Here is a 26,089-nt window from a genome sequence, read left to right on the forward strand (position 1 = left end):
AAACACAGGTCAGCAGCATAGAAAGCAAGCACCTTAAACCTCTTTACAATTTTAGCAACCCTATAAGACATTATTGATAGAAATGGTAGAAGATAAAGGGAATAAAGACATCCAATTCTGTTTAATAGAGGGAATAACACTATAAATTTATCTGTCTGTTATTGACAGACTAAGCATTATGTAGATTCAAACCAGTGTCTCTCAAAATCCCCACAACATACTTCAAAGAAATAGAATAGATATAAATGAAGTTTACAAGGAACTGTGGAAGTCCCCAAATGGTATAGAGTATAGACATTCTGGAAGAGAAGAAGAGTAAGTAGGTACAGAAAGTAAGGCATTTACCTTGAACACATCTCACCCAGATTTGATCCCCCTGACACCTTATATGGTCTGCTGAGCTCTGTCAGGAGTGATCCCTTAGCACAGCCAGATGTGCCCCTGCTCCCCAAAAAGAATAGTGGATGCCTCACAATCCCTGACTTCAAACTATACTACAAAATTATAGTAATGAAAATATCATAGTATTAAACTCAAATTCATATCTAAACCAGAGGATTTGAATTGAAAGCACAAAATTAAATTCTCACTCATATAAATGATAATTTTATGATAATTTTTTCTTTTTTCTTTTTCTTCAGTTTTTTGGGTTTTTGGGCCACATCCGATTACGCTCAGGGTTACTCCTGGCTCTGTGCTCAAAAATCACTCCTGGCTTTGGGGACCATATGGGACGCCGGGGGATCGAACCGCAGTCTGTCCTAGGTCAGCTGCATGCAAGGCAAATGCCCTACCACTGTCACTGCTCCGGCCCCCATTTTTTTCCTTTTATTTACTTATTTTTTGTTTTGGGCCATGCCTGGCAGTGCTGAGAGGTTTCTCTTGGATCCAGGCAGGATTTCTACTGGTGGGCTTAGGGGACCACATAGAGTGCTGGGAATCAAACCTGGGTTGGCCACATGCAAGGCAAGCTCCCTGCCCACTGTATATCTCTCTGACCCCTCTTATATTTTAACTTATATCTGTGGTTCTGAGAAATTGTGGTGGGCTATATATGCACATATATATGTGTGGTATAGTGACCTGAGATTTGGTATAAGATCTGAAAATTTTAAGCTCAGATCTTATATATGCTAATATATAACTTAAAGCAAATCACTATACCTAGTGAAATTTAGTTTTGATATCTGATAATTATGGCTAATGGTGTATAAAGGTATATAACAATATTCTATGTGCTTAAAATGTAGTTTCTTTCCCAAAACATATAAGTCAGTGTTCACCTGTATCACTGCATGTTATTTATGCTATAAGAATGTTTTTTAACCAGACAAAATAATTGCCTGTAGGAATTTTTACTGAATGCTTTACAATGCTGTTAATAATGGTTTCTCATGCATATTATTCTAATGCCACACCTATCAGTAGTGTATCCTTTCCCTCTCCTAATGGTCCCAAGACATTTCTTTCTTCCCTCATTTCCAATTTCAATAATATAGATGAGTTCTTCCATTATGTTGCCTTTAGACCTTCGTTGCTGTGTATCTTAAATGTATAGAAACAGCCATTGTTGGTAGGGTTGTGGTAAGAAAGGAACCTTCATCCACTGTTGGTGAGAATGTCATCTGGTTCAGCATATAAGGAATACAATATGGAGATCTATCAAAAAATAAAACCAGAACTACCATATGATTCAAAAATACCATTTATTGGTATCTATTCCCAAAACACAAAAATAGTCACTCAGGTATATGCATACCTATGTTCATCGCTGCATTTGGTACAATAGCCCAGATATAGAAATAATGTAGAGATCCAACTAAGAGAAATGGTTCAAGTTGTGATATACGTATGCACAATGTAATTCTATGCAGCTCTAGGAAAGAACAAAATCATGCACTTTTTAGTAATATGTATGGAACTAAAGAATATCATGCTGAGTGATGCAGTCTGATGGGAAAGGATAAAGTAATCTCTCCCCTTGGAGGAAAATATATATGACTAATTTGTATTACAGATTTAATAAATTTGATTCTATCAGGAAAATGTTTAGGTATGTGATTTTAAAAATCTTCTATTGCGCCCTGTACTGAAAGCCGTTTCATACTACCTTTAACAATTAGTAGAGTATACAATTTGGTAGGTGTTCAAATGATTTTTAATTGTTCATATAACTATCAGGGGATTTGCATATTAGATAATTATTTATATTGAAAGTAATAATTCCTTGATATTTATGTAAATAGGAACAAGAATTTGTTAAGATTGTAGGAATCAAATATGAGGTTGGGCCACCTACACTGTGCTGCTTGAAGCTTGCATTTCTGGACCCCATTTCAGGCAAAATGACTGGAGAATCATTTTCCATAAAGTGAGTAGATATTTTTTGTATTTTAATCTATTTTTAATTTTTCTATGACAAAATTATTAGATCTTGAGCCAGAGTGATAGTGCAGTGCGTACGTCATTTGGCTTGCCTGCGGCCAACCTGGGCTTGATTCTTGGTACCTTATATGGTCTTGTGAGCACTAACAGGAGTGGTCTCTGAGGACAGAGACAGGAGTAATCCATAAGCAGGGTTGACGTGACCCCAAAAAATTAATGACCTGATTTGGAGCTCTGTGTGTGTGTCTTCTTAGGCAAAGTATTTTTCTCTGAATTTATGACATTCTGAAAAATTAAAACTTTAATATCTTCAATATTATTTGTGAAATAATAATCTTTTACAGTAACTAATATACACAAAATATGATAATTGTTTTCATTTCTGTTAATAATAGGGTAATGTCATATTTCCTGAATTTAACTTTGAAATCTGGGGAGGAAAGATCATTAATTCATATTCTTTTAAAATTCTTTTTTTGTTTGTTTTTGGCCCACACCTGGCAGTACTCAGTGGATATTCCTGGCTCTGCACTCAGGAATTACTCCTGGCAGTGCTCGGAGGATTGTATGGGATACTGGAGATCGAACCTGAGTCAGCCACGTTCAAGGCAAATGCCCTACCTGTTGTGCTATCCCTCCATCTTCTTTTAGATTTTTTTCTTTTGTTTTTTTGGGTCACACCCAGCAGTGCTCAGGGATTACTCCTGGCTCTGTGCTCAGAAATTGCTTCTGGTAGGCTCAGAGTGCTGGGAACCGAACCAGGGTCCATCCTGTGTGAGGCAAACACCCTACCGCTATGCTATCGTTCCAGCCCTCCTTTTAAAAGACTTAATAAATTATCTAATATTAAATTAAGAATATATTACATTATATATTATATTATATTATGTTATGTTATATTATATTATATTTATTATATTACATTATGTTATATTATATTATTATATTGTATTATGTTGTGTTATGTTATGTTATATTATATTTTATATTATATCATATCATATCATATTAATTATATTATATTATATTATATTATATTATGTTATATTATATTATGTTATATTATATTATATTATATTATATTATATTATATTATATTATATTATATTATATTATATTATATTATATTATATTATATTATATTATATTATATTATATTATATTATTATAAAAGCATTAAGAACATGTACTGACATCTTTAAGTATGCTCTAACAGTAGATAGGACACTCCTAAGGAGATCACAGTAAATGACATTTAATTCGAATAAAGACATTTATAGGGAACCTTGAGAGTTACAGCACTTAGCTTAATGCTTCCACAATAAGCATGTATCTGTAGATTTATGATAATTGTCACGTTATTATATTCATTTATTTCCATGTGCTTTATTTCTTTATAGATATCATGACATGCCAGATGTCATTGATTTCCTTGTATTACATCAGTTTTATAATGAAGCCAAAGAAAGGAATTGGCAGATTGGTAAGAAAAGTATTCTTACTTATTTTTATATTTGAAGCAAAGTTATTTTAAGCTTGGATTTAAATAGAATAAAAGCTAGTGTAATATGATGTTGCATGCAACTTTCAGCCAAATAATAATATTAACTGAACTTTCAGTTATGTTTTGGTGATTTTTATCCACATTATTTGTAGCTATAATCACGCCTTCTGAAAATACCTAATATATTAAAATACAAATCTTAATTTACAGAGAAAACCATCAACTGTTAATTGTCTTAAAATAGATATTTTAGACACGGACTCTTAAACTTATTTTTTTGTTTGTTTTTTCTTTTTGTTTCTCTTTTTTTAATTTTTTTAAATTGTTTTTGCTTTTTGGACTCAAACTCTTGTTGAATGTGGCCCTTACCTCTACCTTCCTTTCTCCTCTCATTCCATTCTTTCTTCCATTCTTCTGACTATTCTTCTCTTCCTCTTTTCTTCCTTTCTTCCCTTAGCTTCTAAGTGCCTTACTTTATATTGAAATGGAAATTATGTTAGTAGTATTAGAACCTATATGTTCTGTATATGCAATAAATGCATTAACATATAAAAAGCAATGAAAATAGTATCTAGTTCACAATAAATAATGTGTTTGTAATTAGTGATCCTATGGAGAAACATTTTTGTTGACTGTGCTTTGATTTTATAATTCTTCATATTTATATGTAGAAAACTTATAAGATACTCTTTAAGATGAAAAGCAGAAAGCAAAAGTAATTGTAAAGTACAAAGTGTATGGTAGCCAGTGATAAGGCCAAGAAAATGATAAAAATTAAATTATATGAGCTAGCATTTAATAAAGAAGACGACATATATAATTTATTTGAGAAAGATTAGAAATCAAAGTCCTTGAAGAGAACTAAATATAAATTTGTCAAACTCAGATTGCAGCCTCTGATAAGGTTAATATCCCTCTATATAATTATAGTGTAGCAACAGTATATTCATTTAGAATAGGAACAGTTATTCTCAAAATTCCCTTTTAAAATTTTCTAAAATCATAGGTGATAGATTCCGCAGTATAATAGATGATGCCTGGTGGTTTGGAACTGTGGAGAGCCAGCAGCCTTTTCAACCAGAGTATCCTGATAGCTCTTTCCAGTGTTACAGTGTTCAGTAAGTATATTTATGGTCTTATTTCTGATAGTCTATAATAGAACTATATGAATTTTTATGGAAATGATTGAGGATAATGCTTTTTTAATCTGATTTGACTACTCTTATAATTTAGCTGTATTTGTAAAGTAGTAATCTTACTACCTGTAGAGAAGAAATTTAGCGATAAACCATTTGACTTAATATTAATGCTAAAAGAACACGGGACCTAAAGATTTATTTTTATCTTCCTAATGTCTATTTGTTTTCTCTTAAATATTTCAAATTTATTTTATTATTATTTCTTTCTCCATTTTTTTCTACCATAAGCAGTAACATCTAGGGATTATTCCTGGTTTGATGTACAGGAGTCATTCCTGACTATTCTTGGTGAACCATGCCATCCTGGAATTTATACCTGGGATTCCAGTATGTACTCTATGTACTTCAGCCAGTTGAGTTTCACTGTGTTTTATGGTGCTTTAAATACAATAAAACACTATGTAAAATATTTTATACATGATTTAAGCACAATATCTCTGATTTCTTGGTATTTTTATTAATTGCTTAATTTAAACACCATGGTTACAAAATTGTTCACTGTTGGGTTTTATTCATACAGTGTACACCACCCTTAACCAGTGCACTCTTGCTGCCACCGATGTCCCCCGTTTCCACCCCACCTGTCTCTAGGGCAGGTAATTTGCTTCTCTCTATCTCTGCTTCTCTCTCTTCCTCTCCTTTTAACACTGTGGAGGTATCCTGTGTGTCATTTTCTCCCCTTTCAGCACTGATTTCTTGTTCAGAGTAATCAGTTCCAACTATCACTGTCCTTGCAGACTCTATACTTTAACTATACTCACCACTTTTGTGGTGAGCTCCTTACCCTGGGCTGGACCTCCTGACCCTTAATTCTACTGTCACTGGATATTGTTACCATATTATCTCTTTTTTCTTATATACCACATGTTAATGAGATTATTCTATGTCTATCCCTTACCTTTGGCTAATTTCACTCAGCATAATAATCTCCATACCCATCCATGTATAAGCAAATTTCATAACTTCATTTTTCTAATGGCTGCATAGTATTTCATTATGTAGATATATTACAGTTTTTTTAGCCACTCATCTATTGTAGGGCACCTGAGTTGTTTCCATATTCTGTCTTTTGTTAATAGTGCTGTGATGAGCTTAGGAGTGCAGAAGGCATTTTCATACTTTTTTTGTGTGTTCCTGAGGGTATATCCCTTGGAGTGGTATTCCTGAATCATATGGAAGCTCCATTTCTAGCTCTTTGAGGAATGTCCATACTGACATGTACCTCTTGTGTACATTGGAGATACAATATAAAACTCAGTAAATCTATTTCATGGAGAATTCTGAAATTAATTTGGTATTTAAGTAAATATTACATATCTAAAACCACTGAATACTAATGCCTGTCTTATATTTACTGTCATAAGTCCTAGTTAGATGTAACTACAATATTTTTGAATTTACTATTGGTCTGCATTTGCTTTCTCACAATATCCTAGAGCTATAAGTTTCCTATGATTCCTCAATGAAGCCTCTTCCCAAAATTAATGGAGGAAATTATCATTTTACAAAGATTGTGTAAAAATGTATCTCCATATTACAAACCAAAGAGGAATAATAAAACTTTAGTGGTGTAATCACATTTATTATTCTGTGTTATCTCACAAAAATAAGTCAACTATAAAATAAGTTATTTTAATTTGATTGAAATTTCCCCAGATACATTTTTATTTCATATATCCTTGATTACAAATTTTATTTACATTTTGGAAGGATTTGGGGCACATCTGGCAGTACTCAGGGTTTATTACCCCTAACTCTGAACTCAGCATCACTTCTGGTGAGACTCAGTGGATCATATGGGTTTGCAGGGATTAAAATTAGGTTGGGCACATGCAAGATAAGCACTTTGCTTACTGTGCTATCTCTGTAATCTGAATTTGAATATTTTTAAATATTAATTAAAATATATGAGTAAATGTAATGCACTCTAATTTTCTGACCCATGGAGCATGTTTTACTCTTAGATATCCATTATCTTCATGTAAGAATATTTATGCTTTAAGGAAAAAGTATATTTTATTTATGCTGTTTGAGAATTTTACCCCCCTAGAAGTCATATAGAGTATGCTAGCACATAAATATTTATCTTATGAGTTTGATTTTTATTTTTTTAATAGCTGGGACAATAATGAAAGAGAAAATATGAGCCCTTGGGATATGGAGCCAATTCCGGAAGGAAGTAAATATGCATTTTAAATTGAATTTTTTCTAAAAGTAAAAGGCACTAGTATGATATTTGAAACTAATTATTTTTTTATTTTTCATCTTATATATAGCTGCTTTTCCAGATGAAGTTGGTGCTGGAGTCCCTGTGTCCCAGGGTGAACTGACAGCTTTACTATACAAACCCCAGGAAGGAGAATGGGGGGTTCATTCCAGAGATGAGGAATGTGAAAGGGTCATTCAGGGCATTAACCACCTTCTTTCCCTGGGTATGGTAAAAGAATATAAGGAGCATGATATGGAGGGTGGAGGGTTGGAAAATCAGAATATTATCTTCTATAAAAGGAAGTGCATTTTTACTGTACACATTTAAGCTGAAATATAGTGATTATAATTTTAATATTAACGTTTATATATGCTTGGCTAAAGTAAAGACTGTTTTTTTAAACTTTTGGAGAGTGTTAAATAATAAAGTTGGCATAGAGATATATTTATATTTTTGAGATAATTTGGCTCTTTAGCTATTACATGAACCTCACTTTGGGTTCCTTGATACAAACAATGAGGTGAGTAACATTTTGTTCACATACCTAGATGCCTTTCTAAAAGATCTTTTAAGAAATTTGACTTTTATCTAGAAGACATAAATCCAAAATTTAAAAAAAGTTTTCCTTTAATTTTGTCTGCTGTTGATACATGTCCCAATGTATCATGCATGTTTCATGTTTCATAAATATTATGCATAAGTAAAATTAACACAAAAGCAGTATTCCATCTAATATTTGTATAATTCTGTCACCATTTTAGAAATGTGGAATATTGCCCTCTCTTCATATTATGTGAGATTTAATTTGTTAGCATAAAATGTCCTTTATAATTTCCTCTTGATGTTGATAATATTGTAGATTTTGCCAGCCCATTTGCTGTTCCAGTGGATCTGAGTGCCTATCCTTTATATTGTACTGTTGTTGCATATCCAACTGACCTCAACACCATCAGGCAGAGACTGGAAAACCGCTTTTACAGGTTTGATTTTTATCATTAACAATAAAATTTATAGCTTTAGATCTTTTACTTTGTTTGCATAATGATACACTGAGATCTGTGATTTCATAGTGTAAAATAGCTACTCAAAAATTTTCTTCTAAAAGTTGAAATTGTAATTTTCCTTCATTCACTAGGTTTTTAGTCTTCCAAGATAGTGAGAGGAAAGGAAGGGAGAAAACGTTAATTAGGTTATGCAATGTATGAAGTAAAACTAGTTAAGTGGTTTGTTGATTTATCATGATTAGGTGCTATAGAGAGTTGGAGCATGTTTAAATGTCCTGTTGGGGGGCTAGATAGCAGATAATTAGATTTAATTATCACATCTGAAATAGATGTAGAAAGCAGTCTGATTATGTTGTCCTTTATTTTGGTTATAGGTCTGTGGAAAGCAGTATTTGGTATCAGTCTTCTTTTTTGTTTGTTTGTTTTTTGAGCAACACCTAATGGTGTCAGGGCTTACTCCTGGCTCTGTGCTCAGGGAGTAGTCCTGGCAGAGATCATAGGGAGTACCTAAGATCAAACCTAAGTCCACTTGTATATAAGGAAAATGCCCCCTGTATTCAGCCTGTATTCAGGCTCTTTTTGTACCTCTCATCTTTGAGTTTACTGTATTATAACCAAAATTATTCCATGAACTTATAAATACAACCAGTTGGGTATATTTTAAATCATTATAAATCCACTATTTTATATATCAGAAAAATCAGTCACTTTCCTGGAACAGTAGGAAAGGATTTGGACGAGCATCATAGTTGTGGGCATGGTACACTAACTTTGTACAACTAAAGCATAAATATCAGCACTATTCAGAACCATGCTACCTCAGTAATATATAAATTATTTGTCTTGTTAGTTAAATATAGATATCTTGAGAAAATAAAAATGTTCTTTTCCGAAACCTGATCCTTATTTTCTTGCTTTTCTCATCTCATCCTAAAAACTGAAAATATTCTTTTGGTGCTTTATAAAAGCACTGTTTGGTCAGATCAATTTTTATGCATATATAATGTCCTGGGTCAGTTTATGTCCAGATTATATGCAGTCTAATGGTTTTGAATTTTATGTGCTTCAAATGTAAATATATTCATGTATTAGTATATATAGTTACGGAGCTAACTTTATCATATGTGTATATATACAAATACTTTCAACAAATGATTAAGAGCCTAGTTGTTCTTTGCTGCATATTCCTGTAATAGGCTTTAAGTTTATTAACCTAGACTAACAAAGGGCATTTCTTTAAATAGGAGGATATCAGCATTAATGTGGGAGGTACGCTACATTGAGCATAATGCCAGGACTTTCAATGAACCAGATAGTCCTATAGTTAAAGCAGCCAAAATTGTAACTGATGTCTTGCTTCGGTTTATTGGGTAAGATATTTTGGGAAATTTTATCTGTTTAGATTAAATCATAAATTGATTTTTTAGTTATTAAAGTGTATTTGACTTACCTTGTTTCTTAGGGATCAGAGCTGTACTGATATATTGGATACTTATAATAAAGTTAAAGTAGAAGAATTAAACAATACTGATGCAGAGGAGGTAAGAATTATGCATGATTAGTGATTTTACTTTGCTATTTTAAGAACAGTAAATATTAAGTATAAGTGATATAAATGACTATAAGTAATGAAGCTAATTTCTAAAAGCTATAATAACCCATATGCTTTTATGTTAAAATTTAACTTTTATTTAGATGGTATATACCAAAAAAATGTCATAGTGCTACAGTGTTTAGTCAGAGAAAGATGGCTAGTCACCCTATTTTAATTAGTGGGTTTTAGCAACAGGAAATCAGCACTTCATTTTTCAGCCCTTTGTAAGGACAGGACTAACTATATTAAAAAAAATTAGTTGGAATTTTTACTAAAATTTCATTTTTGAACAGAATGTATAAAAATAAATATTTGAAATTAAGTTTTCAAAACATAAATTTTAATAGCTGAGTGAAAATTGCTATTTGATTTTTATTATTAAAACTTACAAGCAAAACCATCTTAGTAAAATGTAATCTACTGTCTTATCTCTTATCCAATTTGCTTCTATATCTTTCCATAATTTTTATAAAGCTGAGTTTGATTGTGACCAATAATGCTATGATGTGGGGAAAAGAAGAAAACAAAGGGAGAATGAAACAAAGGTGGAAATGATAATTCAAAAATCTTTAGTGGGAAACAGTTTATCTTGGGGATGGGTGAATCATGCTGCTGTGAATATTATATACTTTATTTTTTATATTTGGGGTGGTAAGAATAAATTCTATATTTTAATATTATAATTAAAACACATTTTAATACTATACTCTCAGGTATACAATACAATATTATTATTTATAGTTACCATATTTTACATTTGATATGAGATTCTCAGTACTTATTCATCTCCTGACATTTTTACCTTTAATCAACCTCTGTCTTTTCCCTCCATCAACCAGATTCTTTCTAGCACTCACTTTTGTACTATTTCTGTTAATTTTGATTTTTTAAAAATCCACTTACAAGAGATATCACTTATTTCATTAGTATAGTGCTTTCAAGGTCTTTCACCTTCATTTTCAAGCTTTCATAATATTCCATAGTATAGGTAAATATTAAAGCACATTATGCATTCATTATTTGACTCAGACTTAGACTTTTTATTAACTTGATTATTGTGAACATTGAACATGTAAGTACAACTTTCTCTTTTAAATCTTATTACCATTTTCTTTAAAAGTGGGCTATCTGGAACATGTGGTTCTTTAAATCTTTAAGGAATATTAATATAGTTTTTCATGACATGCTGTACCATTTATATTTTCACTAAGAGTGCATAAAGGATCTTTTTCCCATATCTTCACCTACACTTATCTTGTCTTTGACATTTCTAACAGGTGTGAAGTAATAATAACTGGTATACCCCTTTACTAGTGCAACATTCCCATTACCAATGTCCCCCAACTCCCTCCTCTTCCTCCCTGCTTGTATTCATGACAGACGTTTTACTTATCTCATTCATTTGACATTGTCACCATAGTTGTCAGTGTAATTATTTCTCTAACAGAACTCACCACTCTGTGGTGAGCTTCATATCATTAGCCAGTCCTTCCAGCCCTCATCTCTATTGTTTTTTGACATTATTACAATAACGTCTTTTATTTTTCTTAAAACCCAAGATGAGTGAGTCTATTCTGTGTATATCTCTCTCCCTCTGACTTACTTCACTCAGCATAATAATTTCCATGTCCATCCATGTATAGGAAAATTTTATGACTTCCTCTCTACAGATGGCTGCATAATATTCCATTGCATATATGTACCACAGTTTCTTTAGCCATTCATCTGTTGAAGGGCATCTTGGATATTTCCAGATTCTTGCTATTGTAAATAGTGCTGCAATGAATATATGTACAACAGTTTCTTTAGCCATTCATCTGTTGAAGGGCATCTTGGATATTTCCAGATTCTTGCTATTGTAAATAGTGCTGCAATGAATATAGGTATGAGGAAGGGATTTTTGTTGTTGTATTTTTGTGTTTCTAGGGTATATCCCTAGGAGTGATATAGCTGGATCATATGTGAGCACAATTTTCAGTTGAGGAATCTCCATTTTGTTTTCCATAAAGGCTGACTAGACAGCATTCTGACCAACAGTGAATAAGAGTTCCTTCCTCCCCACATCCCGCCAGCACTGATTGTTCTTGTTCTTTGTGATGTGTGTCATTTACTGTGGTGTGAGATGGTGTCTCATAGTTGTTTTGATTTACATCTTCCTGATGATTAATGATGTGGAACATTTTTTTCATGTGCCTTTTGGCCATCTGTATTTCTTCTTTTTTTAATATAATTTTTATTCTGATCATAGTAGTTTACATATTGTTGACAATAATATTATGGGTACATATTTACATAAAATCAGGGGGTTCCCATCACCGGTTTGTCCTCCCTACCCCTCCGTGTTCGTCCTACTCACCTCCGGGGCTACGAGAATATGTGGTCCCCTCTGTACCTAGCTTACTACTTAGAAGTTTTGGTCTTGGTGCCTCCCTTATTTCCCCCTCTAACTGGGAGGAAGGACTACATAGTTCAAGTTATGTGGTTTTATTTGAAGAAGAGAAAAGTAGTAAACTGGGGTAAAAGTCTAATATGCTGAAAATGGGCGGAATCCTTCTAGAGGCTCTCATCGTTGGTTTGAGAGATGAAGGAGAAAAATAAGGTGGAACACCCCAACAGTACAAAAAGAATTGTCAAATATCCAGTGAGCACTCCAGTGATAACGATAGACACCACAAAAAAAGCCATGGTCTTGAGTTAAAAAACATGGCGGAGCACCTAAAGAAAGAAAAGAAAAGAAGAAAAAAAACAATATAAATATAAATGGGGACAACAACTTCAATAACCACACCAAAACAAAGAAATTGACAAAAAGTAGATAGGTAAACAATAATAATAATAATAATTAATAAACGAAGAAAAATAATATATAAAAGATAAAAAATGTTTTGTGCTTTTTGCCTTTTTTCCCCTCCTGCATTGGCACAGTAAATATTGGGGTCATTCGAAAAGGAATTCAGTTGGCCTTAGTGCTATGGGGTTTCTCCACCCTTGGGGTATATTGTCATGGGATTAACTATAGACTCCGTTCAGGTTCATTTACTCTACCGGTGGTGCTTTTGTGGTGTTTGGAAAACTTCTGCTCCATCCTGGGTGATGAGATAAGACCTCTATATCTAGAGAACTCAGTATCTGCACAGGTCCAGGAGTGGGACTTATGATGACGTCTTTCATTGTGGTTCTAGAAGTTCTGTTCCCTTAGTTCATTTTAATTTATCTTCTGTGGTTGGTGATCTTGGTCTTTGCACTGATCCTGGGATGGAACCTAGGATAGCGTCTTTCATTGTGTTTCCAGAAGCCCCATTCCTTTGTGATTGTCTCTGCTGGGCCTTTGGAACTGGGGATCATGTTTGTTGTGCGGTCGTATTTCAAACCCGAGACTAGGGCTTTTTTATTTGTCTCAAGATGTATTCAGTCCAGTCATGGTTATAGCAGCCAGTCATCTGTAAATCGGGGTCTTGGCTTTTGGACTGACCAAAGGGTGACAAGTCTTCTGATTTTGTCTTATTGTTAGCTGGTGAGGTAGGATAACCTTTTCTTAGGTCAAGTGGTTCCCATTTTCTTTGTTGTCAGAATATCATATTAGAGCTGGCACTTGTTGGTGGCCCAGTGGTATTAAGGATGTTCCAGATGGGGTTTGTTTCCTGTAGCTGTTGTGAAGAACTGTCGATTCTATGTCTGGGATCCAGGGTTCAAGGCTGGACGGATGGTGTCTATTCACCTGAGGTCTAAGTTGGGTCCGCGTGACATATTTTCAAGGTGGGAGATATGCCTGTATTGTAAACAAGTATGAGTTCTTATCTCTAGTAGGTAAGAGCTCTTTTTTATGTGTAAGATTTCCCCTTTTTTTAGTGTGCCTTTGCAGGGAGAAATGGTGCTACTTTGTATTGTCGGTGCATTTGAGGGTGGACAGAGAAGAAAACAGAAACAGGTCACACATCCAAACAAGATAAAAATAGGAATAAAAGTATATGTGCTCACATGTGTATATGTAAAACAAACATTTAAAAATGAATTAACAAAATAACAAAATAACAAAATGATGTCTGAGACTACCTTACTTTTGGGGAAAAGCAGGTAAAGAGGTGGTGTAATACCAGTCTTATACTTATGTTGGAAGTATAGGTTTCCCCATTGTCTTTTGGGATTTTCTTGTGGTGTGTGGGTTCCCAGCTACCTTTTCTTCACTCCCCCTGACCTTCTTGAGATTGGCAAAGGATTTGTGAAAGGGAGGTCTTGTAGGAGTTCTTGCATTGGGGATACTTTTGGAGCTAAGTCCAGTTTCAAGTGACAGTCCACGGTAGGGGGATTTGGTAGGGAGGGCCATGCAGCATGAGTCCGCCGGGGAGTTGGTTGCCTTTTCTTGCGGAGGGGCGAGGTGTGGGTTTGACTGGGTGTCTCTTCGCTTGGGTGCTGGGTATTGGTTCATTGGAGCAGGAGGTCAGTCTTGATGCCTAATGGATTAAGAACTAAGGGTAAAGAGTTTTAGTACGGTGGGAGGTCTGGATAGGATTGAGGGGTGACGGGATTGTTGGTTTCCAAAGGGGGGAAAGTGGAAAGTATATGGAAGGGGTAAGGAAGAAGAAAAGAGAAAATACATTAGAAAGAAGGGAGAAGAGAAAAGAAAAAAAAGAAAAGAGAAGAGAAGAAAAGAAAAAGAAAAAAGAAAGTAGTGAGAAGAGAGGAGAAAATAGCAAGGGAATGATAGTTTGCCTGAATGTGTTCGATGAGTAGGGCCTGTAGTATAAGTCTGTATGTCATAGTTGCTGCTTTGGTGGTCTGACTGGTCATATGCTTCAAATCCTAAAAGAAGGTATAACCTAGAGATAAAGTGTATGTTAAAGAGTTTTCTAAGGACATTCTCGTAGTGCAAGCTGGGTATGGTATCTCGTGTGACTGAGCCCTGAGATGCCATCTTAGTTTGTCCACCCTTTGTATCCAAGAATACCTGTGGACAGAAAAGCTGAGAGGTTATTTTAAATATAATAAGATTAAGGCATTAAAACATAGTGTTATGGACATCACCTGGAGGCAGTCCTCTAAAAGGGAAGACCCTACAGCTGCTCTGACATGGATCTACTCGAAAGAGACTTCCCTTAACACTGAAAAGACTTAACAAGAACAATGACCTCCTTACTGGACAGGGCTTGCTGTATTGCCCCTTAATTGTGAGGTGAAACTAGAAGATACTCCACACCAGCCTGACGTCAATGTAGGATGTTCAGATTCCAGGATCTTTAATACAGAAATCTGATGCCAACAATAGGACTGCGTGAAAAATAAAACTGTATTGGCACTACAGACAATGACTTGGATTGAATAAACTAGTTTGCCTGGAGCCTAGAGTTGGTCTTATGCCAGGAAACTTCAGGGGTAGGGTCTCCTTGTATTTAAACCAAGGCTATTCCTTTCTATGACCCACATATTTTGGTGGGCCTATGCAAACAATATTTGCCACTCTAACACCGTTTTTACTGTGCCCTTTTGAATAACCCAAAAAAAAACCTCTTAAACTTTTGATGTTAACTTAAACTAATATGTATGTGCATGAATATATAAAAATACTATGCCTTCAAGGTTAAGGAGTCACATAAATCTCATGGCTTTACATTGCTTTGTGTACTACTAAGAAATGTTATAATGTCCTACAATCTGGGGACTTGTGGACAAAGTAATTGTACATGGGTTCTGCCTTATTTTTCTTAATGTTTTTTGACTGTATGTTCAATATTTAGGCGTCAGCAAGGGGATTTCTTCTGAGAACTCTGTTTATGGGCGATTGTTCTTTCATTGTATCTTTACCTTGTCCTCTTTGCATCATTGTTTCTCAATGAAATTGGTGGTGGGAGTCCTGCACTGGTGAAGGGGGGTGTTCTTTACATGACTGTAATCATACAACTATAATTATATTTGTAATCACGGTGTTTAAATAAAGATAATTAAAAAAACATAGTGTTATAGGATGTTTCCTTTGGAGTCAGTGATTTCCCATGGTATTCTTTACCTGTGATCCTGTATATGATCTCTAAGGGATTATTATGGGCCTTTGTAGTAGAAGGCTGATTACTTACCTGTTCTCTCTATTCTGCTGTTTCTACTGTTGCTGGTTTCTTTGTAGTATACTGTGTAGTCAAGAGTTTGTGTTGTTCCTTTTTCATGTATTTTGGGCACTGCTCCCGAATATATGTTGAGTATTACTGTGTTTAGAGTTTCTACCCTGATATAAATAATTTGCTGCTCCCTCATTGGGTGAGAATATGTTTAGGAGTATGTTTTCTTCCTGTTGTATATATCCCTTGATTAGTACAAAATGTTCATCTTTGTCCCTTATAACTTTTCTGAGTCTAAGGTTTGCGTCATCTGATGGCCACTCCAGCTTTTTAAGGGAGTTGTATGCTTGGATGATTTTCTTCCAGCTTTTGATTTTGAGTCTGTGTTTATTCTGACTCTTCAGATGTGTTTCTTCTAGGCAGCAGAATCTTGGATTCAATTTTTTAATCTATTTTGCCACTCTGTGTCTCTTAATTGGTGCATTATTCCATTGACGTTGAAATAGATGATTGTCATGAGATTTAGTATCTTCTTTGTGTAGAAGTTTCTTGTGTCTGCTAGACTGTCTTGTCTTAAAGGAGATCTTCCTGTTTTTCGTTTAAGACTGACTGGTTTTGGGTCTGTAAACTTTCAGAGCTATTTTTTTTTGTTTGTGAAGCTACATATACTTCCTTCATACCTGAAAGTGAATCTAGCTGGGTGCAGTGTTTTAGGTGAAGCATTTTTAATTTGAGGCCACACTTGATGGTGCTCTGGGTTTATTACTTGCTCAGTGCTCATGGATCACTTCTGACAGTGATTGGGAAGCCAAATGTACTGCCACGGATTGAAACTGGATTATGCAACATGCAAGGCATGTTATACTATCTCACTGTATATCTTTATTTTCTATTTGGTTGTCTTTGATTGCTTTAGAATTTTGTAAAATTTTAAGAGTGATTGCAAGACCACTCTCAAGAGACCTTTTTTCTGAATTTTATGGTTTCAAATATTTTGTCTAGATTGTTAATATGCGTTAAGTTTATTTTATGACGTTTTTTGTGTGATTCTAGATTCTCAGCACCATTTATTAACAAAAAATCTTTACTTTATTCTACATTATTGGCCCTCTTGTTGTTGTTAATTTTTATGTATATTTATTTTAGAGTCTTGTTAACACTGATCTGTTCTGATTTTATGCTGTCATGCTTTGATTATTTTTGCTTTGTAATATATATTTAATTTAGTATCTGTCATTCCACCAGCTTTGCTATATTTTGTGTGTTTGTTTTGTCTGTGCTAAACCCTGCAATGCTCAGGGATCACTCTTAGCTCTATCCTCAAGAACTATTCCTGGGGCCGGGCGGTGGCGCTAGAGGTAAGGTGCCAGCCTTGCCTGCACTAGCCTTGGACGGACCGTGGTTCGATCCCCCGGTGTCCCATATGGTCCCCCAAGCCAGGAGCAACTTCTGAGCGCATAGCCAGGAGTAACCCCTGAGCGTTACCGGGTGTGGCCCAAAAACCAAAAAAAAAAAAAAAAAAAAAGAACTATTCCTGATAGTGCTCAGAGGACCATATGGGATCCAGGACATCAAGCCTAGGTTGGCCACTTTGAAGGCAAACATCTAACTCTTATACTATTGGTCCAGCCCCAAGATCATTGACTGATAAGCATGTTTGTGTTTCAGTTTAACTTATAGGATTGTTTGTCTACTTCTGTGGAAAAAATAGTTTTGATATTTGATAGGATCTATATTTAATCTATTGATTGTATTGCATAATTTGGACACTTTAAAATATTCCTCGAATCTATAGCCAATACTGTCTTTCTATTTATTTGTGACTTTAATTTCTTCCATCTGTCTTAAAGTTTTCAGCTTACAAATTTTCCACCTTCTTCATGATTTTTTTTATTTTTGGGCCACACCCGGTGATGCGCAGGGGATACTCCTGGCTATGTGCTCAGAAATTGCTCCTGGCTTCGGGGACCATATTGGACTCTGGGGGATCAAACCATGGTTTATTCTGGGTCAGCCATTTGCAAGGCAAATGCTGTACCACTGTGCCATCACTTCAGCCCCAACCTTCATTAATTTAATCCCTAGAAATTGAATTCTTTTTGGTAAACTTGCAAATTAAACTGTTCCTTTTTCTTTTCCTTCATTTCTTTTTTATAATTTGTTATTAATGTTTAGGAAATGATTTTTATATAATAATTTAGTCTCCCTCGCTATACTGAATTTGTTTGTTCTAAAGCTTTTTGGTTGAATCTTTAAGATTTTCTTTTTTTTAATTATCATGCCATCTCTTAGAGACCATTTTGTACTTTCCTTTTTCCAATTTGTCTTACTTCATTGATCTGTCTAGGACTTTGAATATTATTTTATGTAAGATAGGTGGGCATGGGCATTCTTGTTCCTGAATTAAAGGAAAAACTTTCAGCCTTTTGCTGTTGACCATGCAGTTTACTTGTTATATATGTCTCTTTTTGCTTTGGCCCACTCCTGGCTGTGTTTAGGGGACCATATGGAATTACAGGGATTAAACCTGTGTCAGTCACATGCAAGTGCCCTACCCATTGTCCTATTGCTCTGGCCCTATGTATATCTTTTGTGATGATGAGTGACATTCCCTCTATACCCATTTTTTGAAAGTTATTTTTAAATTCGATGGAAATTACTTTCCTAAGAGTAGAATAGAATTGATAGAATTGGGTTCTATAGGCTTCATAATGGGGGCAGACTAGAAAACTAAACTAAAATGTCGTTCAGTAGCTTTATTCTATTAGAAAGAGTTGCCAGTAATTCATGTCCTACATTTAGTTACTTTTTTAGGATTTATTTTTTTTTGCCCAGGATGCTTCAAAATTACAAGGTAAATAGTTTTCTGTGGACTTCGTCTTTTTATATTAAAACCTGTCCCTCAAGGGGATACTTGATTGGAAATTTATTTTTTGTTTTAATAAATCTTAATGAATCACCATGAAATACAGTTACAAAGTTGTTCATGATTGTCAGTTGTATAGTGTTTAACAACAATCCATTCAACAGTGCACATTTTCTGCCAATAATGTCCCTAGCTTTTCTCCTACTTGCCCCTGCACTCCTCCCACCTGCATCAATAACAGATATTTTTCTTATATTATATTTCTTATAATACATTTCTTTTATTATATTTCTCTCGTCTTTCTTTTAGACACTGAAACCAGTGTCAATATTACTGAAACTAGTAATATTGTTACTGAAGTGATATCATGTATACCATTTTACCTCCTTTCACCATCTAGTTCTTGGCCAGAGTGATATTTCCAAGTATTACTGCCATGGTGGTCCCTTTTATGCCCTAACTCTATTCCCTCACTATTTTTAGAATGACTAGAAAATTTAGTTTTAATACATATTTCCCTATTAAAAGATTGGTATGTCATAAAAGAGTCATAATGAGTAATTTATAATTATTGTATATTAGGTTAGCTTGTCATATGTAGTAGTTTTTATAATCTTAATAATATGTGAGACTAACATGATAACCACTACAATATGAAAATTCCTAAATATCCAAGAACAGATGAGTGGATAAAAATATTCTGGTACATCTGCACAATGGAATATGTTGCTATGCAGCTGATAGGAAAAATAAAGTCTTGAAACTTGCTTATACATAGATGGATATGGAGCTTTTTATGCATGTGAAATGAGTCAGAATGATCCCACTAATTTGTGGAATATAAAATATAATATGGTATTAATATCCAAGACAGTAGAGACAAAGAGGACCTAACCAAGATAGGTAGCTAGCCACAAATAGAGGGAGAGTGCATTTAGGGCAGAGAAGAGATCACTATTACAACGATAGTTGGAAATGATCACTCGGGACATGAACTTGATAATGAAAGAATATAAATTGTTAAGCATAATACTTCTTCAGTAACATGTTACTCTTCAGTAATAGTATTTCAAATGAATATTGTGTCTAAAAGGAAAAGAGAGAAGAAAAGTGTCTGTCACAGAGGCAAGCAGATGAGGGAGGGAGATATGCACTGGAAAAGGGCGTTGTATGTTTTATGACTGAAACTCAAATCATTAACAAATTTGTAACTATGTATCTCACAGTGACTCAGTTAAAAATTTTATAAAATATAAAATAAAGCATAAAAGGAAAAAATAGTAAAATATAGCTATAATATAAATGCAGACACTATTATCTCATACACAGATTATACGGAAAATTTGAATTAAATTTCCCTCCACTCTTTGTTATCCTGCCTTTTCCATAGAGGCAGTTAATTGTTAATGCTTTTTACCATTTCTTTATAAATCTCATATGACTGCTAATATAGCTTAACATCTGTCACCCTCCTGTTTTAATTTTAGGATACAGAAATACTTGATTTAGATTCAGATGGTCCTGGTACTTCATCTGGAAGAAGAGTGAGTGGAATAAATGAACTTCTGAGAAGAAAATATTCAGGCTTCCTTGTTGGGGTTCCTAATAACAACTATCTATTTGGAGTTACTTAAAATGACACACAGAACTCAGTAATTTTACATTTGTTACTTATTGCATAAGTTATTATGGTGACACAGTGATAATACAGAACTGAGCCATAGGGCACAAGTCATAGGCAGTTCTGAAAAATTTATATGTAGCCTTCTTTATTTTCTCTCTACCACCTGAGGCCACTCTGAAACTCCTCATACCTAAGCAATGGAAATATAGTAATATGTGTGTCATTTGAGACTCATTTCCCAAGGATTTTATTGGCAGTTTGTTATGTTAATAAAATGACTAGCATATACCTGGAGTTTAGGCTCCCATAAAACTGGAAAACATATGAAAATAGTTTTTCAGCACAAATCACGTTAGTTGAACACAGTGAGTGTACAGTAAACTCACCTTTGTTTTTGGGAAACAGTTCAAGTGCCAAGTTTCCAGATATAACCTCAAAGGCTAACTTTGAAAGCAAGCCGTCCTAAAGATTGCAACAGGTCTGTTATGTTAACTCTATTATGCACAATTCACCTCTATGATGATTAGCTGTATATTTGTTCTATAAGTAAAACATTTTCTTTGAAATACTGAAAATCATTAAAATGCATAAATTGTTGAAGGTTAGATTTATTATGACCACATGATTTACTAAAAATTTTGATACATATTTAGTGATAGATATATTCTTATATGTTTATTATTCAGTATTATTTTGAAAAAGGGGGTATCACTGTAAAATTTAATTATTTTCAAATGTTATACTATAGTCATTAACCTCATATTAGAAAATATTGCCCTGTACTCTGGTTGAGATTAAAATTTTCTTAGAATAAAAAATCTGAATACAAGAATTCTTGCTATATCCGTAAATCTATCTAGTTTGTTTTTGTTGATATAATTTGGCCAGGAAAAATGCTGTTTCATCTAAGAAACTTAATATATTTTACATAGATACTGTAAAATTTGTATAACAAGATAAAATTGGTAAAAATATTAAAGAAAGATTTTAGATTTAATTCTATTAAAATCCACAGGCAAAATGCCGAGGCAGAAGACAGACTTTGAAGTGCAATCCCGATACTTGGAGAAAACAGTGCAAAGAACTGCTAAGCCTCATTTATGAACGTGAAGACTCAGAGCCATTTCGACAGCCAGCTGATCATCTTTCTTACCTAGTAGGCATTCAGTTATTTAAATGATTACAAAAAAAGTAATTCCCCATAAAGATACATGCTAAGACAGTGAAAGCCACTTCTACTTTCTTTTCCTTTCTCCGTGCTTCTTTCCACCTACTTTCCTTCCTATTTCTTTCTCGTTTGCTTTTGAAAGTGGGTTGTATGAACAGGGCATTGAAAAATGTTTGTCAGTAGCTTCATATGTAAATTATACATTATAAGTCAATTTTGACTATTTTGGGGATTGCTTCCTATTTTCATTTTGGGTCATTTAATATGTTTTGTTAACTATTCATTTTTGTATACTGCAGGATATATATATATATATATATATATATATATATATATATATATATATATATATATAAATGCTGACATATATTATATATGTCAGTACTGTTTATACTAGAAGTTATCTAGCCTGATTACATAATTATTATGCCTATATACATATTTTATGAGAAATAAAATCATGAAAAATACAGGATTTATTTTCTAGGTATTACTTATATAGAATAGCCTTGTCCTTACCTTATATAGCAATTGTATTAAAAAATTTCAAAGAAAAGTTATAGCAATATTTAAGAAATATATTACATTGTTCCTGAACTTGAGAAGCATCTATATTCTTCAACATACATAGATTCTAATTGGTAAAAATACAAAAATATGGACAAATTAAATCATATTCATTAAAGATTCCTTTATTTGGTTATAGAGAGTTTAAATGAAATAGGTTGTTTTTCCAAGAAAAGGTAAATTAATGAATATAGAAGAACTCTTTTTTTATCTAAAAACAGTCAGCTAAGACACCAGGCCTATTTAGGCATATTTGATCTTTAGATTATAATTAATTGTAAGTGCTGATAATCTGTGGTTGTGGACTATAAATAAATAAATCTTCTCATCCTAATAGGACCATCAAGAGCAAGAAGGAGAATACTCAGAGTCACCTATTCCAGAAAGACAACAAAATTTATCTCTTTCTGAGGTAGACCTAGTAGGGTTTTTTAAAAGACATACTTATGTTTTTACTACTATTTTACATAGTTTTAAAATGTTTACATATTGTAAGTGAATCTTTTGTTTCTAAACATTTTTAAAACTCTGTTCATTTTTGTTTGATTTGGGGGTATTGTTTTTTTATAAACAGCATTCTCCATCTTCTACAAGTATCAGTATAGTTGTTAACTAACACATTTAAAGATACTTTACCAGAGTAGAAAACATCAATTACATAATATATTTATTTATATTTTGTAGATGATTTTTCTCACTAAAATCTTCATACAGCAGGCTACCTGGGTCTTTTGAATTTTGATCATTATATTACACAAAGATGTAACAGTATTTCCTATATAAAAACCTTTGTTTCATGAGCCATGCTATTTGTAATGTACTTCTGGTTGCTACTATTTAGGCAGATTTACATATTTACACATATTTTAGCAATTATTGTTTCTTATACTTTAAGAAACACATTTTCCTCCTTTGAAGTACATTTCCTCTGTACTTTTGGCATTTCCTTGAATTAAAAAGATGTGCTTTTAATTCTTAATGATAGGATGAAAGATATAACATTTACAGTATTTTTGACTGTGATGTTTATTGGGAATTGTGATGTGCACTTTCATATGCTACTCCTCAAAATATCTTAAGTAAACTTGAAATTTATATTAAAGTAAAATCTTCTACCCCCCTTAATTAAAATCAAAATAATTCTGGACTTTGAAGCAAAAATGTTACAGCAAAGAAAGTATGGGAAGCTCAGATATGACCAATTTGATTTTGACCATTGGCTATTGACATTATAGTAGAATGCCATCCTAGCTGGGAATATCTTGGAAATAAATAGCTAAATTGTGACACACACATATAATACATATATATATATATATATATATATATATATACTTTCTTTGCATGCAGCCAACTCAGATTCAGTCCCCAGCTTCTCATTCTCCAGCATCCCACTGTTGGCAAAACCTATTTCCCCGCGTCTGCCAAGAGTGATCCAGGAGTAAACCTTGAGTACCACCACGTCTGGTGAAAGCAAAATAGAATTGCATGATGATAGTTAAAGCACTCCCTGCATTTTTTATCCTGAGACATCATAAAAGCTCTATTAAATGGGTGGTTTGCAGAGACTTGGGAAATAGCATAAAGAGATCAAATACATTATTTGTACACTCAAGATCATGATTTTAATGCTTGGCACCACTTGGGTCCCTGAACACAAATCTGAGCAGTTATGCAGCACCAAATTATCAGGTCTGGTCTGCACTACTAGTCCAGAGCACCACTGGGGAGGCCCATATAAATAGGTGGATGGTTGGAAGTTGTCTTTCGGAGGTTGAAAAACAATATATTTCTTTCACATAGAGATTTAAAGAACCCAGTTCAATTGTATTTTGTATTGTAAACATCTTGAATGTGTATACTAAATTCTTCTTTAAAGGGTTGTCAAGATGCTATAGACACTCCTATGGACTTCAGCACTGTAAGAGAAACTTTGGAAGCAGGAAACTATAGTAGTCCTCTGGAATTTTATAAGGATGTTCAACAAATATTCAACAACTCCAAGGCTTATACCTCTAACAAAAAGTCAAGGGTATGAAAAACCAGTATTGGGAAAAAAAGAAAAAAGCAGTATTGGGTGGACTAAGTATCTTAAGCATTTTGATACAGTGATATATATTATATATCAGGCAGTTTTCTTTCATCAGTTTTAAAATACCTAAATAAGCATATAGCATGATTCTATTTTAGTTACTAAAATGTGAACATAACTATGTCCCCTATAGCATTTTACTAACCATGCATAAATATGTTTAGCCATGATCATTTTGAAATTAAATACTTCTCTATTCCTCATAGCTTTTCTTTACTCTTTAGTAATATTTATATGTCAAAACAAGAGATCAAAGAAAGGAGAAGTAATAATTTAAATAATTTCTCATATGTCTCAAAATTATCTGACAAGTGAAAATGATTGGAAGTTCATTTATATGGAACATATGGATTAGCTCAGAATATTTATGCTCTATTATAATAGATGGAGAACCATGTATTGTTTATATATACTTTAAAAAACTTTTCATGTTTTGTCAGAACATTTAAAGATCTAGAGCAAAAATAGTAATTTGAATTTTCTAATCTACTATCTAGTTAATTTTTTTTTTTGGGTCACACCCGGCAGTGCTCAGGGGTTATTCCTGGCTCCAGGCTCAGAAATTGCTCCTGGCAGGCACGGGGGACCATATGGGGTGCCGGGATTCAAACCGATGACCTCCTGCATGAAAGGCAAACGCCTTACCTCCATGCTATCTCTCCGGCCCCCTATCTAGTTAATTTTAAGACAATTGTATAATAGGTATTTATTTCTAACTGATTTAATTATTTTAATAATTTATACAATAATTTTATTATTGTCCACATTTACATACATCTTTACATAGGTTTAATATTCTTAAGACAATTGCTTTATATTTTAAAGACATAAGCATTATCATATGTTATTGCTGGTTGGAAACAGTTTTTATAGTATTTGGTACATATGTTAAATGTTCTTTAAAATAACCACCGGAAATATACAATAATTTTTTCTATCTATCAAAACATTGAATACTATTTTTAAAAGTGTTAACTTTCAGTTAAAAATGTTTTTTTATGGGGCTAGAGAGATAACACAGTGGTAAGGCATTTGCCTTGCATACAGCTGATCCATGATGGAAAGTGGTTTGAATCCTGGAATCCCAGATGGTCCCCCCTACCTGCCAGGAGCAATTTCTGAGTGCAGAGCCAGGAGTAACCCCTGGGCACCACTGGGTGGGATCTTAAAACAACAAAAAAATGGTTTCTTATATGATTTCTTCAGGAATATTTTTAATTATATGGAACAGCTCATATTTTATCTGGAAGTATTATAGTCACATCAGTACAAATACATTTCTAGCTTTTATTTTTATATAATTAAAGTAATTGGTAAATAAGACTACTTTTTCATTTTCAGATTTATAGCATGACACTGCGATTGTCTGCTTTATTTGAAAGTCATATTAAAAATATCATCTCTGAATATAAGTCAGCATTCCAGAGTCAGAAGAAGAGAACGCTACGGTATAGAAAACGTCTAAGAAGTAGCAGTAGTTCACCATCTAGTAGCCGAGCTCCTAGGTATACTATATTGCTGAAGCAGTACATGTTTTCAAAGCATTATTTATGTTGTTCCTTAAGTGTTGTGAATCATTTTGAAATAATCCCAAGACTCCCCGATTTTTTTCCAAATTATTTCACCTCTTTAAAATTGGAGTTGGTATCGCAGAACTTTGTTTATGTAATTTTTATTTACCAAAACCTTTTCTTAAATTTGAATGAAAGACAGTTTTAGGCTGCATGTAGTCTACCTTTTACCAATTCCTAGTACTATGCATGGTTTCCCAAATTCTGGCAGAAATGATGCCCGAGTACCAGTGGATGTGGTACCAAAACAAAAAAAGAA

The 26,089-nt window shown here is 33.6% G+C and overlaps 1 protein-coding gene across 1 annotated transcript in view; it reads left to right on the top strand.

Moving 5' to 3' along the window:
• The window catches only part of BRWD3 (bromodomain and WD repeat domain containing 3), a 182,680-nt gene that overhangs the window by 144,429 nt on the left and 12,162 nt on the right, over window positions 1-26,089 (top strand). The window contains exons 26-38 of the mRNA XM_049766589.1: window positions 2,247-2,371; window positions 3,786-3,868; window positions 4,896-5,007; window positions 7,206-7,267; window positions 7,365-7,520; window positions 8,157-8,277; window positions 9,546-9,671; window positions 9,764-9,842; window positions 20,296-20,352; window positions 21,448-21,588; window positions 22,505-22,579; window positions 24,047-24,199; window positions 25,601-25,764. Of these exons, the coding sequence (XP_049622546.1) occupies window positions 2,247-2,371; window positions 3,786-3,868; window positions 4,896-5,007; window positions 7,206-7,267; window positions 7,365-7,520; window positions 8,157-8,277; window positions 9,546-9,671; window positions 9,764-9,842; window positions 20,296-20,352; window positions 21,448-21,588; window positions 22,505-22,579; window positions 24,047-24,199; window positions 25,601-25,764 (1,454 nt within the window). The remainder of the gene's footprint in view (window positions 1-2,246; window positions 2,372-3,785; window positions 3,869-4,895; window positions 5,008-7,205; window positions 7,268-7,364; window positions 7,521-8,156; window positions 8,278-9,545; window positions 9,672-9,763; window positions 9,843-20,295; window positions 20,353-21,447; window positions 21,589-22,504; window positions 22,580-24,046; window positions 24,200-25,600; window positions 25,765-26,089) is intronic.

This window comes from Suncus etruscus, chromosome X (genome assembly GCF_024139225.1).
Source record: "Suncus etruscus isolate mSunEtr1 chromosome X, mSunEtr1.pri.cur, whole genome shotgun sequence".
NCBI classification, from domain to species: Eukaryota; Metazoa; Chordata; class Mammalia; order Eulipotyphla; family Soricidae; genus Suncus; species Suncus etruscus.